Consider the following 18,084-nt stretch of genomic DNA (forward strand, 5'->3'; position numbering starts at 1 on the left):
TAAAAAAACATATTGGGAGGAAGGGGCCGCCCCTTCCAAGAGCAGAATAATATGGGAAAAAAATTGTCAGTTGGGTAAAATACGACAGGATTCGTTGCATCTATACAATACATCCTTCCTTTGACACATTCCCCATATTCATTCGCAGCAGAAGGTATCTGCCTCTGCTTCATTCGCAGCTGAAATTACCTGCTCCACTGTTCACAGCTAACAATGTCTATGTTCACTATATTAAAATCTGAAGACGTCTGTCTCTGCTCCATTCCCAGCTGAAGATGTCTGCCTTCGCTCAAGTACAGAGCATGGGATGTGAACGACCCCCTTCCCCAAAAGAGTAGAATAATACGAGAAAATTTGTCTGTCCCATAAAATACAGGACGATCTAACAAACTTAAACAGCTTGCCTCTCCCGCCACATCCTGGATGCGCGCCTGGTTCTAGGGACTTTAATAACGCACGAGTACCAAGAAATCAACTTGTGCATATTCCAATAATACTTCACTTAAAAAACCATAATCTTTTATTTGTTTAAAAAAAAAAGACGACACAAAAAGGTTTATTCATCATTTTTATGTAAAAACTGACATTCAGTGAATGGACAACCATTTGGATGGTGAAAATGGAAGATACACGCCTTTTCAGAGAACACTGGACTTTGTTTCTTTGCACCAGCAGGTTTTTTCTTTCTCTTCCGGCCCCGCGGAACACTTATTTGTTCTTCTGTCGGGCTTTTTAGTTTCACCTCAGCTTTAAATACTGTAATTTGAATAAATATTGCACTCTATATAGAATCGTTAGCTGTTTAACTAACACATGCGGTCGAATACAGATATTACGAATTCTGCGAGATCAAATATTTTGCTCTTGGAAAATATTGGAATCAGGGTTGAGAGTAATACAAATACATGCACTGGGACATAAAAAAAAATTATTCAATTGAGAAAACTTGTTGAATCAGATTCTTTAAATCTGTATTTGACCGAGCACACAAGGTTTGCATTATAGATAAACCACAAAATAAAGCAAGAATGGTTCGAAAATGATACGCTAAATACTATTTAGCCAAGATAGAATTTGTTGATGACAGATATAAAAAATTCAGCCTACTAATAACAAATACAGTCGAACTTGGTTGATTTGAAGCTCAAGGAGAGGCAGTGAAAAAGTTGGAATTATCCAATTAATCTACAGGGTGTCCTGTAAGTGCTAATGCGGCTTTTATCTCAACAACCATCCGTTGTAGAGGTAAAGTTTCAGTTTAAAAATGGTCAAAATGGGTTCAGGAATCACTCTTTGTACCAGTTCTGAGAGTGAAAATACACTGTGTCACAAAATAAAAAAATCTAAAGTTTTATATAGCTCCCCCCTGTTCTTTCACTCGCAATTAGAAAGTTTTTGCCCTTTTTTTCCCGTTTCCAAGTTTCAGAATCCCAGTTTCTAAGTGGAATATTCAAATTCAAAAATATCTGGAAAAGGACAGTATAAATGAGGGGGAAAAGAGCATTGTCCATTAGTTTTTGTTTTTCTCAGATTTTCCAATTAAAATATCTCAATGAATGAACAACAGATGGTTGATGAGATAAATGCTGCAATAGCATTTACAGGACACCCTGTATACTATTTTACTGCACACCCAACTCCAGTCATACAGCAGTTTCCAATCAGTGGAGTTGGTTGGGAAATGAAAGCGCCATCTATCCATGATCTTCCCAGGCTCGATAGGTCAAGAACCTGTTTCTGATGTTCCTTTGCCCAGGTTCGAACCCATAGACTTTGATGGTAACCTTCATTGTGGAAGACGAGCATCTTACCACTGCGCCACTTGGGCACACCCTGTATATTGGATCCATAACATGATTACAAATTTCAACTTAACAATAAATATTCATATAGGACATATAATTGATCTTAGCTGCTACATTATGCCACCGATTTGGAATCTGCATCACTGTAGAATTTCTTTACCATGCTCAAAGCCTGATTTATAGAAACAGTTACTGATATGTCATCAGTTACGAAACTGTTTGAGAATTTTTGCTAATCATTTGTATGGTATTAGCAAAATCTATTTTCATTAAAATTTCTTAGAACTCATTCTGAGGAAATCCGTTTTCAGAGGTTGAATAACACAATTTTTACAATATAGCCTATACCGAAAACTGGTTGCATGAAGAGATGTTGATGTTTCGGGAAAGGAAAATTCCTCTTAGACACATAGAAACCCCTTGGAACATATGCTGAATGGCTCCGTGCAATGGACGGCGGCAACATTCTGGTAATAGCCGGCAAACGAGTGACTAACCAAGATGGCCTCAAAGCGATCCCTGCAACAAGATAAGTCTGATGGTATAGACCGGACACAACCCAGGCTCTGTCCCTTCCGGGATGTAAGCCGTTTACCCGTGTGGGGAAGGTAGAGTCCTGGCATTCATTCACTCATGTGGATTTTCCCCAATTGTTTACATTTACTCATACTGAAATCATGATTCCCCCCCCCCACTCCAGCTTGGAATTATCCAAAATATTAAAAAAAACCCAATTAAACAAGAACTTTTAGGACTAAATAAAATAGAAAACTTTCTCAGGGGATGTTAGTAATAGTTTAAATTATTAAATTTCAAATTAATCAAGTTCCACTGTATAAGAAATTCAGTTTTTATTTTCCCTGTTCACTATAGTCAGCTTGATCATGCATTGAAAACTTGATAAAATAGATGTGGTAAAAAATGAGCTTAACAATAGCAACAAGAACGATGGATTACCTGTGAATAAGTTTTTATGGTTTTTCAATAATGTCTGCAAGCCCCCACATTGGCTCTTCAACATCTGTAATGTCTCGGAACCTAATTCTTTAGCGAGATCACCAAGTGACAAATTGCCTATGAGAGAAGAGATATTTTATGCAGTGAGCTATGAAATCATATGAATATTATTATGTGCAACCACAGAATAGCAGTACCGTTCACAATTTGATTATATACTTGACCAATACCTAACCACAACAACTACTCTCCTGCAAGTAATTATTCTCACTAACAATGTTCATCATAAGATACAAATACATTACGTCAACAGAATGAAAACAATCTCGCACTGCCGTCTTAATGCATGGGCCCACCCGGGCATAGCATGGGGGCTTTAAGAGAAGAGGGGCCTCAGAAAAGTGAGATCTGTTTGCAATTTTCAAGAATTTCCCAGGTAGGGCCTCAGAAAAACCATTTAGTTCGGGGGCCCATGATGCTCTTAAGACGTCCACGCAATCTCGTCATGTAATACAATTGATTTCTATACTTTTCAAGAAAGAGACACAAGCAGAAATTATGTTTGTGACAGCAAATACTAAAAAAATCATGAATGTGGTAAACTATTCCACGAGTGTTCCCAAAATAATGGTAATTTTATTATCACATACATATAAGTAATTTCTATGCGTAACATGATATATTGTAATGAAAATTCCAGGTCACCATGGGGACTGAAAAATTGGCATCAGCACCTAAAATTTTCTATGTATAAGTCCGTAGTTTCCAGTTTTATCATCCACACATTTTTTGACACGAAATTGGCACATTTTGACTTGATTCTTTCCACATGGCTTCGACACAATAGTAGGCTACACGTAGGGTTTTAATTGAAGAGTAATGAAAATGTGTTTGCATGAGAGAGCCAAACTGATTCCAAGAAAACTCGACAAGAAAAGCTAAGCCAAACTGATGGTGAAAATTTGCCAAAACAAAAAGGCACCAATTGGTCGCTAAGAAAAAAAAACAACAACAACAACAACAACACAAAATTTTCATAAATTATACCTTTATGTCTATCAGTACAGAAAAAATTCCTAATCGAATTTGTCTGGCTCTGATGTTAATGATGGAAGGGGGGTGGGGAACAAGTAACCAACAAAACAAACAGTAATGCTGATTGCAAATGAAATTCAGCGTGTGGTCAAATGAAATTAATTCGATTAAGTTGATTAATTAAGTTGATTAAGTTGACTTAAGTTAATTAAGTTGATTAACAATATGCAGGGCATGATGTTTTCATACAGGTGCTAGTTCATATTCCAATACCAAATTCAATGAAGGACATCAATTTCATAACTTCATATGTATTCTATAAGAGGAAGATAACTGATTTACCACCACAGTTCCAGGTGCTCTTTTTGCCCTCGATGTCAACCTCGATGAAATTTTCATCTTTCAACAGCAAGTCCATAACTCTAACGACAGTATCCTCAATGAATTTTCGATCTAATGAACAACAATTGCGGATCGGGATAATTTTGCCTCTTGGCTTGAAAGTCGTTACAGGGGATGGAGACACATCGTCTTCCAAGGTGATCTCAATTTTCTGACCACTATCGATATGCGAGTTGTGTTCTATGTACAATGACCTCTGCTTGTCCATATTTTCTTCTTCTTCTGGGACATAGTTGCGGGAATGACAAACAAAACATACCTGCAGTAAAAGAGAAAAAAAATTTAAATTCTCTGGAAAATGAAATTAGTTTTTCAGCCATTTACGAACACAAAATTTTGTTCACTATAATTTAGTGAGACAATCCTCTGGGATGGGTGCAAAAATTCTCCTACAGATGAGAATGAAGATGATGATGCAGAATTCACAATTGCAAATAGCCAACAATGATTTCGAACGTTTCCTAAAAAGGAATTGCTCAGTTGGGCAGCAAGAACATTGCGATAAATCAGAAACAATGTTGCCGAAACATGCATTTTTTTAGTATCAAATATGCATTTTGAATTTTTGATACAAAAAAAAAATGCATGAAAAACTTAAATGCCAGCAAATCTTTATTTTTCAAATTTTTTTTCCGAATTTTTAATTTTTTTTTCTGAAGAAATAATTTACTTCGTTCCATTTTTTTCAACCAAGATGATGAAGGGTACATTAATCTTCACATACAGTTTTTTTTCCCAGAATGTTATTGCTAAATTTTATGTAGTAAATCACACTTTTTCAGGAAACCATCTTAAAAATCCCCTGAAAGTTCAACTTTGAGTGCTGCCCTCTGATGAAAGCCCCAAAGAAGTTCATATAAACACCATATTCCTAACTCAATTCAAAACTTATACAATCCTTTGAGTCAGGGCTTAACTGCCTGAGCTCAAAAGAAAAAAATTCTACAGTGAGAAAAAGCAACCCACACATTTGTGGCACCAGGGCCTGAAAGGGTCATGATGGACAAATAAGGGCTAAAGGTTGTCCGTTTTGAAGAAAATCTGGTTTATAACTAATAATTATTATAGGGGTGTAATGCAATAAGGTACAGTGATCTCTCACGTATGAGTTTCTCTCACTTATGACATGGTTTTCTGCGCATGGTTATCCTGTCAAAGATATTGCTAAATAATGTAATTCACTCCCTCACTTATGCGTCTTTTTTTCCTTGTTAATTTGCATGATGCATAAATGAGAGATCACTGTAGTAAGCTATAAAAAATGTTATCAAATAATTAATAATAATAATAATAACTAATAATAACATAATAATAATAGTAATGACTAATCCTATAAGTCAGGGCTTAACTCCTTGAGGTCAAAAGAAAATATTCTATAGTGAGAAAACGCAACCCAGACATTTGTGGCACCAAAGTCTGAAAGTCTAGTCAGATATAATAGTTGAATGCATGATAAAAATTTTCAATATTACTGTGTGTATTTGATTATAATTAGTATATATAGATCATAGTTTCACAACCTTTTTTGTCCCATCAACCCCTTCTTCAGAAATTTCTTTCTCCCATCGCGCCCAAACGCAATCTAACCCATAGGATCTTACGTTATACTCGTAGCTTCTACTGCCCCCCTGAAACATTCCATCGCCCACGTTGAGAATCACTGCTATTTAGTGAATCGATTCACAAATAATGAATTGTATTTCTTCTACTTGCCAAGAGATAGCTTCGGCACTTTTGCATCTGCGCATTAGCACGTACGCGGCAGAGACGTGCGAGCCAATCGTATACGTTCATACCCACATACATATTTGTCTCTCTCTTGTTGATCTTTCTTTTAAATAAGTAATACTTATTTGCTGAATCCTCGTACTAAAAATGGAGTCATCCATCCCCCATCGCATCATCACCCCTCATACGAAAGGTAGTAAATTGCCCATAGCGATAGACCAGAGTTGTGCTTGGTGCGAAAAAAAGAAAGTGCACTGCCCCTTAAAACATTCCAATGTCCCCCCCCCCCAAGAGGGCGTTAATGCCCACGTTGAGAATCACTGGTATAGATGATACTGGGCCTTTAAATTGATGCATATTCAATTACAGTGATGCCTCGGTTTTTTGTTGATAATCCGTTTGAAAAAAATTGACAAAATCTGAAACAGACGAAAACTGAGGCAATTATTTCCATATGAATCAATGTAAATTCAACTAATTTGTTCTAGACATTCCAAAATAATAATAAAAACACATTTTATAGAGAATAAATATAGTGTTTAATACTAAAAACAATAAGATTTTAATATAAAATGAATATAAAAGACTAATGTACAGAATGAATGAACATTTAACATGACATTTACATTTTTATACCTTTCTGAAGACTCCGTTGGTGAATGGAAGATGACGAGAATGGGAGAAAGAGGTGCAGGTATTATTGTTTGGAAGCGGAATCTCTCCCCCCTCTCCATAATGATTTTAGGTATCAAGGCATTATCTGGGGTCATTTCCCTTCTTGGTCTTTTGGCACTCGGACCAGCTTCAGAGTCAGTGGACCAATGTCACACAACAAAGCTGTTCAAAGAGGTCTATTTCTGTCGCCTCTTTAAGATTTGCCTAAAATGGGGTGAGTCATTATCATTAAATGATTTGCAGACACAGCCTGTCACAGCTTTGTCTGAGTGATTTTTCTCCACAAACCCCTGTACCTTATTCCGCACGGAGAAGATGTCCTTAATCTCTGAAGAAGGCACATTCTCCCGTCTTTTTCTCATCTGCAGCAACTTCTTCCTCTGCTGTCTGTTGCATTTCTAGGTGAAGGTTTTGCAGCTCTTCAGTGGTGACTTCTTCATTGTAATCCATCTACTAACTGTTCACCATCCTCACCACTCACCTCCGAACCCATGTACTTCCTCCAAATCAACAATTAACTGCACCACAAGTGTACGTCCAACAGGGCGAGGCTTAAAATCTTCCAATTCTGGCCTTCTTCGAAAGGCTGCTGGCTCTGGAAACCTTTTTTCCCCATTGAATTGTTTGGCTAGACATGCAGTGATGCTCACACAATGAGCAGGAGAAAATTAACAGCAAGGTCAAGTGGGCACGGCAACAAAATCCGAGGTAACCAACGAAAACTGAGACAAATTATTTGAGGGAAAAATCAAAGATAACCAAAGTCAACAAAAACCGAGGTATTACTGTATTTAGAAATTTTGATTTTCTGCCCAAGGATTGTCCCAATTACCTCAGATAATCGAGGTTCTACTATATATATCATGTCAGCAATCCTTACAGCAGAATAAAACAAAATTATTCAAGCAAAGCAGTAGTATGAATAAAAGTTACAGGTTGAATGTTTTTGTAATGACATACTTAAACTGCTGATGGTTATACAAAAAAAACCATTTCTTACTCGTCTTGTAGATGGAATTCTCAATTTATCTCGAACCACATTAAATCCCATCTGTTCACACAACTCCTGAACAAAATTCAGATATGACTCGTAGCAAGAAGATGCAGAGTTTTGACGCTTGTATTTACCATAGAAAGAGTACGGGCAACAAGGGAGGAGAAACACTCTCATCTTGTATGAGGAACTGCAGTTGGAAGAAATAAAAAAAAAGCAGAATGGATAGTACAAAATTGAAGAATGCAGAGAAAACATACATGGACATCTATTTACTGTGTTTCAATTACAATTTCAAATTTTCAATTGATAGGAAAAATTAGGAAAATGATCGGGTAAGATAAAATGTATTAAGCTTCAACATATATGTACAAGGTTTAAAATAATTCATGATCACATTTCAAAACACTTTGAAAGTGGGACTGTTGAATAGTTTGGCTAAATAGCTTTGAATTTCTGAGGTTTTTCTTTGAAACCAGAATTTTTTATGTGTGAAAGAAATAAAAAATGAGCCAAATCGTGTTATTAAGAAACAATGATTATTACAGCTAATTCATGTGAGACTTTAGTGTAGGAATGTGCTCATTAGCAATGTTAAATTTGCTCCACATGATATTTTTTGTTTTGAGCTAAAATGAGAAAATTCATGTTCAGCAACAGATCTAAACATTTTTTCCAGATGTTGTGAAAATAATGAGTAGAGTAGGATGCTTGCTTTCAGATCCACTAAGTTTGTAATACATTAATAATAAAAAATTTAAAGGTTCAATGCATTAGTGAATTTATTATCACATACAATGTGATAGTAAATTGTGATGATGACCATATGATTGTCACAGTTTCCTAAAATGTATGGCTTATGTCCAGTTGTAGCTTATAGCCTATACAATCATATCAAGATTTAATGCCACCATTTATTTCACACGATTCTTGAGCTTCGCTGAAAGTTTTGGTGCTAAATGGAGGGGGGGGGGGGAAGAGTGCTATATTGAATTTTGACTGTATTTTTACTACATAGCCTATTTTGATTATGTTATTACTACATTAGTCTGAATACAATGATGCAAAAACCAACCGTGCTGCAATCACAGGTATCCATGGTGTCAATTCATCTGAATGGTTACCAATGATCCAGTCATACTCAGGAAATGATACTTCTGAAGGAATGACACTTTTTTCCTGTTAACAAAAAAGAAAAAAAAATAGAAATCTAGTCTTACATGCATGGTATGTTTAATAAATGCTACGAATCAAATGTCTGGTGAATAATGAGAATGTTAGTGACTGACTAGAGTTGTCTAGTCTTAATAATGAAACTGATATTTCTCTGTATAGGCGGATAAGGATATATGCTGCTTTATTCAAAACAATAGGGAAAACTTGCTTTCAAGTACAAATGAAATTGTGCATTGCATGCCAGAAGCATAAATGTACAAATTTTCCTTTTTTTTTTTCATCAGCTGGTGGATACCTTATTCTGTTATATAAGTTTTGCCTGAAATGTGAATGCATATCCCTTTTGAAACACATGTTGCAAAACGTTTTAAGAAAATAACTTCCATAGAATAAACATGGGTAGAGTAAATATTTAAAAGCTGTTTCTTTTTTTTTTTTCAAGGACATTGCAAATTTTTTTCTGGCATGAAGGAGACAATATAATACCTCCCATATAACTTACATAAATCTTCAAATAAAATTTGCTTCTATATGGAAATATGTTTTGATAATCAATTTTTTTCTAATCAATTGAAAAGTAGCTCAAGCAAACTACTGAACTTCATTGATCAAAATCTGATGATTACTGCTCTACCTTCACTTGGTCGAATGACTAATAATAAAAGCAGCACACCTTCAGCATCCATAACATTGCATGGAATTTTTTTTTTACCTTTATTCTTTGAGTTAGTTAATTTTTATTTCCAGACTTTATTGGGCTAACAGAAAAAGGTTGATGGTGAGATAACCAGAAAGAAAAGTGAGATAACAAGAAAATATCACAAGATAATCTCAACAACAACTAATCTAATAGACGCATAAAAAAAATAAACGTGAGATCTTCTAGAAAAAATAAAAATGCAACACTATTTAAAATAGTCTGATAACCGATAAACGTATTTGTCGAGCCACCTATCGGAAAATCTGTAAAACTCAATAACCGATTGGCTCACATATTTGAAATGATTAACCTTAAACTAATTTTTGAAAGTTTCATTGTTTCCTATTAAATTCCTTTATTCCTATGAATTTGTGGTTAATTTCCACAGGATGAGAAAAATCGAGGACTGAACAATACAATATCAGTACAAGATTCCTGTATGGTCCAAGTCCAGCCACTCTGGAACTTATTCAATGAATAACTGCCACTAAATATCAGTTACTCCACGATTTGGCTGGCAAAAGTCTGAACTAGTCTGGAATTCTAGCACATTTTGGACATTGACAAAAAGGCTTGATAAATTACTGAAGTAGTCAGACTGTCAACGTAAATTATAGGAAATGAATTTTAAGTTACTGCATCTTCTGAAAATGAATTAAAAATTTGATGTCAACACAGAAATTAGCCATTTTTATCTCTCTTTTACTTTTAAACTTATGATTATTCTATAAACAAAAATAAGATGTTACAGTATTCCCACTCAAAATCCAGCATGCTGGAAAAATTAAGGGACAGAAGTTTTTCGATTCAGACCAGTGAGTCATTGCCAGCATGCTAGAAAAATCAAAAGGTTTATTTTTTTAATGAGATGTTTATGACTTTGTCAAAATATTTTTGATGCATATATTCTTTTTACTCCTCATAAGTAAGTGATCTTTTGCAAAAAATAAATCAAATATTTGTAATAGGAATCATCAAAACAGAGTTATGAAAAGTTGTTGGTACATAAGAAAAAAAAGTTAATGTGCTTCTTTATTGATATACTTTCAATGCCATGTGTCTACATAAAAATATTAGAGCTCAACAAAGGAAAGTCAAAGTCCAAGAACAAGTGTTCAGTTTATATGGCATACCGGAAAATATAAGATTTTCTGGTGTGCTGCTCGTCTTCATGATTTTCAGGCATGCTGGATTTTGTGTAGGAATACGGTACGATATCAGAAATTTTTGATGTGCAAACAAAAATTGTATGTGTCTAATAGATATAAAAAGATAATGGTGTCACTTTCTGCTATTGATGAATATACATCATTTTTCAAAATGACAGTTAGTAAGTACACATGAAAAAATAACATTTGCTGACTGCGTAGAGAAAAATGTAATGATACTTCTGAGAAGAAAAAAAAAAAGGAAAAATTTACCACCAGTTTTGTGCTACTTCCATAGAATTCCCAAATTTTTCGCTTCATAACATCAATGCCTATGCCTGAATACTGGATATATTGAAATAAGAGAATTAAAATATTCTTATAAAATTATGATGATATTTTTAAAATAACAGAATCCATACCCGTGAACAACGCAATGGATATCACATAACATTTTAAGTGATTTATAATAAAATACCATAAAAATGAAAAAAAAAAGTTATTCCCCGTTGTGAATGCAGGAAAATAAATTAGACATTTTTATTTAATTTTGTTTGTTACTGAAATAAGTAATTAAAGACACAAAAGAAAAGTCAAACATACACCTTCGGAAGACAGAATGTGCACAAGCAATCCATTCCCACAGCCTAAATCTACAAAACTCTGCTTTTTATCAATTTGAAGCAATTTCCTCTCTTCTTCCCACAAAGTCTGGATAATACAATATTAAACATTAATCACAGTTAAAGAAGATAAGGAAGCATTTATCATATATATATATATATATATATATATACACATATATAATACACTTAATTTAACATAAACAGTGATAGAAGTTTGTGATTAAAAAAAAAGAAGTTTTGATTAAGGATTCATTTCTAGAATGTGACAGAAATTACGAATCTCAGATGCTTTTGGAATTGTAAAGATGAAAAAAAAATCTTTCAGCAAATGAAATTTCATTTGTCACAGGATTGTTTTGAAATACATTTGTTAATTCACACCATTTATGATTTTATGATGGGAGAACTTTTCCCTTGACTGATCCTGACTATGTACGAGATTAATTTTCATTTTTATTGATGCTTATATTTATTTCATCAGTCATGAGATAAATAGATTGATAATGCCATAAGCTGACATATATAAGTTGACTATGCCCATTATATTCACGATCATAAGTTTGTTCTTGAGAAATCAGATAACACGAACCATTTGTACAATTAGGACTAGAAATAGACATTTATGAGATTAAATAATAACAAGCTGAGAACATTTTAGAACTTCAACGAATTCCTTCATCCACATGGTGGTTACATACGAAGCAATCTCTGCTAAAATAGGCATGTTTCTTCTATTTTAAGGTAACTGGAATAGAAAATTTTCTTTTGCTACTGATGAAGATTCAGAAAGCTCTGAAACCTGTGTATCTTTATTTATATTTTCACACTTATATGTATCGTTATTTTTAAAAAAAAAGACAATAATATTAAAAAAAGAAAAAGATTTGAAATAGAATTAGAACGAGTAGGGAAAAAATAAAGGATAATAAAAGAAATAGGTGCATTTAAAAAGGAACATAAATACATTAATTTACCACAATGTAAGCAGCTATGGCAATATCTTCATAAACATATTTGACAGGATCTGTTTTCTCTGTCCACATCTATAATAATAAAAATTGAGAAACATTACATTTTTAAAGGCATTCTATAAAATATATCTATTTGCTATAAAAAGACTAGACAGTATGTTCAAAGTATGTAAAGAATTCCATAAGTAATGTAGCAAGACATCCCATGTCACTAATGTTGCCTATTTCATTCTTTTTTTTGTAATGTCTAAGAGGCAATTTGTAAGGTCTAAGAGGACAGACAGATGCTTGTCTTTATACTATATAAGCCCCAGGGATACATAAAAACTAATAATTCTCTCGGTACTGAACCCATACTGTTTTGGGTATGGAAAGGCGTTTTGTTGCATCATCAGAATAAAAACTTGGACCCTGGTGCATTTAGGCAGGAAATTTTGGTTTGATTTCTTTCGAATAAATTTATATAGTAGAATTGATTTTCAACCTAAAACTGAACCCATTTCAGATATAAAAATTTTTGGACATAAATATGCCACAATCTTCTTTTAAGCTGATAAATGCTTTGGTCAAATGAGTAAACCAAACTGGTAACATTTAGTGGGCAGAAAATTCCCAACCATGTCATTTATTATCTTCTAGTCTTGTAAAATGAGTTGGTGCAGGGGTTCTTCACCCTTTGTGTTAAGCAGAGTCACTCTGTTAATAAAATAAAAGGCCATAGAACCCCTTTACAGAATAATGTTTTAACATATAACAAACATTGTAACAATGACTTTTTTCTTTCTCGTTCATACTCATGAACTCCCAGAAATCTGTTTCCTGGATCCCTGGCAAGGAACTCCTATATTAATACATTATCACCTATGACTTTTCTTGAGGGTGATCCCAGATAAGAGCTTTGTTAGCTTCCTTCACATAATCAAAAAATTGTAACATATATTTATTGAACAATAATTATGACCTGGAAAAGAGACTTTCTGGATATTATGCCAAGGCACATTGGAAAGAAAAATTAGGTTCTCCAATCAAACTGGGCAAGCAAGCTAACCCATGCAACAGAAAAACATCTTTTATTTCCTTACAACACGCATTAACAACATGATGCTCTGAGTGAAGATGTTGTGCCTTCCTTAATCCCACCCTCGTCACAGTGGTGGGTGGCTGAAGTTGGTTTTCTGTGGTTCCCAACTTTGAGGTGCAAATGCAAGCCCATCACCACGTTAAAAAGTCTCGCGAACGAGAGCAACAGGTCTGCAACGGTACAATTATTCAATCATTACACTTCACTCAAAAATTGATGAAAATGGCAGCACTACATATAAAAAGGTTTGCTTAGAAACAGACTTCACGTTAGGTTCACAATATGTACATGCACATTACGACATGTACCAATTCGTTAGAAATTCCATAGAGGAATGTGTACTAGGTACATGTACGGTTAAGTAATAATAATAGTAGTAGTAGTAGCCACTTCCTTAACTACAGCAATAACCACCTATATTTGCAAGAAGACCTGGGTTTGATTTCTAGAGGAGATGATTTTACTTTTTAAAATGTGCCTCGGCATAACGTTCAGAAAAACCTCTTCTTGAATATGTTGTAGGTTGAGAAAAACGTCTCTTTCTTTGCAACAATAATGTCCAAAAATACTTACATCTGTTAGGGTCTTCCCATACTTTGTTTTCAGATCGTTGTATATCTGACAGTACTCTTTAGGACAAACTTGACTCAATGACAACAAGATTGGCTTGGTGGGAAAATTCTTACTCCAATTGGAAATTTTATGCAAAACCACAGATTTCAGCCATTCGATGCATACGCTCTGATCTTGTAGCTCATCTGGGTTTCTTATATAAGCGCAGAGACTTATTCTAAACACAAAGTAGAAAATACAAAGAATAAAGATTTCAATAAACCAACATAACAATCAATACGTAGAGTTCGAAATATGTTAAATAGTCTGATAGCATTCAGTAGTAGATAAACACAGTAAAGAGAAGTTACGATAGTCTGAGAAATCACTGTTGTAATCAACATTTTCTTTAATTTTTTATTTTCATGTGTGCACAATTTATTTTGTCTTCACACGGTATTGAGATGCTACTATGTATGCCAATGGTGTATGTGAAAATTTTGTGGAGGAGTGTTTTACACTTTTGCAGCTTGAAGGAAAATTTGTCATAATAGGCATTATAAGCGAAAAATATCTTAAATATTAGCTTATTAATGGTGCATTGCAAATCACATATGACAGAGAAATTCTAGTTATAAGCTTGTTATACTAGACTTTTAATGAGTATGATAATCTCAATATAATTATATTCTCATCTACTTAATTTATAAATCATGCACCCATATGTACAAAAAAATGGAAGTGAATCAGGATTTGCAGGTTTTTGACACACTACAGTTTTTGACGGTTTAAGCCACAGTTTCCCAATCTTTTTTGTCCCATAGCCCCCCCCCCCCTAATGCAATCTAACCCATAGGATCCTATGTTATACTCGTAGCTTCTACTGCCTCCCTGGAACTTTCTATCACCACCAAGGGGGCATTAATGCCCATGTTGGGATGGGAATCGCTGGTCAAAAAAACTGTCATGCCAAATACCTTAGACATTGTTTTCCATATAAAAATTCCCATTGAAAATACACACATTGATTGCATTTAATGTTTAAAGTGACTATGTTATACAAAGAAAAATACTTGATATGACTATAAAACAATTTTCTACTTTCTACAGAATTATTTTTGATTGCATATAATGTATTGATGATTATAATTTTTGATGGCATCATTATATGGGATAGTGTATACAGTCAACGTTTGATATAGCAACCCCCATTACAGCAAGTCCCAAATATTTTCATAGAACGACTATCGCATATGTTTTCCTTTCGATATAATGACCCTCCCAATATAACATCCATTTTCGAAGGAACGAAAATGGTTTTTATATCAAGCGTCTACTGTAGCGCATTGATTATTTAGTAACAGTAACATACCTGTTGTGTTCATGCTTTATTTCATAAGGAATGGATGGCAACAGGTGAAAGGAGATGTTTTTCTCAAATGGAATAAATGTAACACTCACACTTGGTGATACTGCATAAAAATGTAACATAGATTATTCATAAAACTAATGGTTAACAAAAATAACGAATGGAAATAACTAGATACACATTTAGAAATTTCAAACAATTTCCTACCTGCCTAGTACTATAGGCTATGCTTCTCATAAAATTATGAGAGCACTGGGAAAATACCTCACTTGTCAAAGCAGAAATCAGATCCCGCTTCTAACATGACAACAACTGAACCACACATGTACCTTGTCCGTATTCCCCCATGGAACCTCTAACGAATTAGCATATATAGGAAAGTGCGTGTTCGTGTTGTGAACCTAACGTTCAGTTTGTTTCTGTGTAACTTAATGCTTGTTATACTGCTGCCGTATATCGAGAACCATTATTCCATGTAATCTGACTATACATGTATAACTGCATAAATAAGTTTCATAAGTATTTTAGCCTACTTTGATTTTAATTGTTGTTTGGGATGAATAACAGAAATATACACAGAGTTCTCATTTTTAAGCTGGTGAAATGTATGTGTGAACAGATATAGATTTTACGAAAAGTATTTTACGATTAATGCAATTTTATGACTTTCTGTCACTTTGATGGGGTTTTTGGTTGTCCATGGTGCTTCACTTCTCCCCCCCCCCCCATTTACCATAGTTAATCCACTGATTAAGTTGTATTGTATCAATTTTATTGTAGTTGTTTTGCACTCAACTGCATGCAAAATAAAACCTTTTAGCAGTTGGGTATTTGTGGAAGATGAGCGTTTTCCTTGTTACCGTTTATCTCTGACATATGCGTGACTGCTGGAAGGTTAAACTAGCATTTTGGGGGGTGACGTTATGGTAAGCTGTCAATTTGATGTGTGACTATTCAGTGCTATAAAGTGGTTGTTTTCGAGACTTTTCAGGAAAGCACCAGATAAACAATGACTAAAGCAATGGAGGTGCAGGTGGGAAAAGCTTGAGAACCACTATGCACAATGAGTGGGTAAGCAAACTAGGTTCATTGGGGAGAACCGATGGTTCATTGCTTTGGCACAGGGTTTCTAACCAATGTGTTAGGAAAGGTGACAAATACAATAAAACCCCTCTTAACGGACATCCCTCAGATGCGGTCACCCCCCTCGTTTACAGCCAAATAATAATTTCCCCTTGTGTAATAAAAGTATGCATTCCAAACTCCTGATTAACGATCACCCCTCTTTTACGGACGATTTTTTTTGTCTCAACGGTATTTGCAAGAGAGGTTTACTCTATTTGTACAAAATATGCATTGATTCCAATACTAAAAAAAACAATATTGATAAAATACACGTAAGCACACACTCAGTAAGACCTCCACGCAGGGTTTGAATTTCATAGATTTCGGAAGAACATTTCTAAATTGTATCAGAACCTCGTTATCGTTGAACGAATCATCTTCGTTTACTAAATTGTCATCACTTGGAATGACATTGTAAGAGCTTATCAGGGTATTTTCGAACTCTTCAAAGTCTGTACAGGAAATTGCACGTGCTAATAAACTGTTTTTCAAATCGCCAGCCGTGGTTTCTACAATAGCCCTAAAAGTTTTCGAAACTTCAATCCCGAACACACGTCTATTCAATATGTGAGGTCTCGTGATCCATACTTTGACTCCACTCCAAAAATTTACGTCGGAAATAATATCATCGGTCTCGATTTCGGAAATTTGAGTCAGCATATTGAACGGGGGAATTTGAAATAATGTAGGAATTATGTCTCGGTGAAGGATAAAAGGGAATCACACATCATCATGCACATGACCACGTTTACTATGTTAGTAAACAAACATTGACTTGACTCGACTTGAAACTACAATAACCCTATATATTCTAGAAACCTTGACAATAACCATCGAGCTTATATTACTGGAGGGAGCACGACGTCAGCTGAGAACGGTGTCCCCAACATCTTTCGTCGGAAGACCGTCGTAGACATCCAATGTCAAAATTGCTGATTGCTTGAAGTGACCATACGTCCCGTATTTTCCGGGACAGTCCCGGTATTTTCTGTATTTTTGGCCGTCCCGACTTTTTGGCAAATCTGTCTCGGTTTTTCCCGTATTTTACACGACGTCAACTTGAACGTCAACGTTATTGAAGTCAAAGATTGAAATTATTTTTCAACTCATAAATTATATTGTGATAATTAAAACTATAAATGAGAATATTAATCTCCCCCATCGTGTAATTCATTTTAATCCACTGCAATTTGTAGTAATTAGGCTGACCATATTTCCTCGAGAGAAATACAGGACATCGGGATTCCAAATACGGGAAAATACGGGACATCGCCAATTATCGCCAAAAACGATGCCTAAACCAAACAAAGTTGCCAAATATTGTTGAAATTACGGAAAAATCACAATGGCGGGAAATGATGCATTACTGCAAATTGCAGTGGATTAAAATGTATTCCTCGAAAAAAAAACCGTTTACCAAGGCAAATGTGGGAGATTAATATCCCATATATAGTTGTAACTATCATAAAATAATTTATGAATTGAAAAATACGTCGTGTGAAATACGGGAAAAACCAGGACACTTTTGCAAATAAGTCGGGACGGCCAAAAAAAGAGAAAATACCGGGACTGTCACGGGAAATACGGGTCGTATGGTCACCCTAGTAGTAATGCTTCATTTCCCACCATTGTGATTTTTCCGTAATTTCAACAATATTTGGCAACTTTGTTCGGATTTGGCGTCATTTTTGGCGATGTCCCGTATTTTCTCGTATTTGGAATCCCAATTTCCCGTATTTC

At 34.7% G+C, this 18,084-nt stretch overlaps 1 protein-coding gene across 1 annotated transcript; it reads right to left on the minus strand.

The window, feature by feature from the left end:
• Window positions 1–523: 523 nt before the first annotated feature.
• Window positions 524–17,121, minus strand: LOC149063889 (putative tRNA (uracil-O(2)-)-methyltransferase). The gene is made up of 11 exons (XM_089254990.1): window positions 16,629–17,121; window positions 15,223–15,322; window positions 13,872–14,088; window positions 12,221–12,289; window positions 11,224–11,331; window positions 10,894–10,965; window positions 8,672–8,775; window positions 7,603–7,786; window positions 4,140–4,458; window positions 2,763–2,879; window positions 524–756 (listed from the first exon to the last, which is right to left on the minus strand). Exons 1-11 carry the CDS (start codon window positions 17,002–17,004, stop codon window positions 557–559), a joined length of 1,866 nt encoding a protein of 621 aa, XP_089111116.1. The 5' UTR covers window positions 17,005–17,121; the 3' UTR covers window positions 524–556.
• Window positions 17,122–18,084: the final 963 nt, after the last annotated feature.

The sequence above is a fragment of the Pholcus phalangioides genome, unplaced genomic scaffold, assembly GCF_987345545.1.
Source record: "Pholcus phalangioides strain wild (caught in Gottingen) unplaced genomic scaffold, Ppha-v1.0 ptg000042l_1, whole genome shotgun sequence".
Taxonomy (NCBI): Eukaryota; Metazoa; Arthropoda; class Arachnida; order Araneae; family Pholcidae; genus Pholcus; species Pholcus phalangioides.

Coding starts and splice junctions, on each gene's coding strand:
- LOC149063889 (XM_089254990.1), bottom strand. CDS start 17,004: ATGCTGACTCAAATTTCCGAAATCGAGACCGATGATATTATTTCCGAC. Junction 2,880..4,139: donor GAGCACCTGGAACTGTGGTG/GTAAATCAGTTA, acceptor CTTCTCTCATAG/GCAATTTGTCACTTGGTGAT. Junction 757..2,762: donor CCATAAAAACTTATTCACAG/GTAATCCATCGT, acceptor TTCAAATTACAG/TATTTAAAGCTGAGGTGAAA.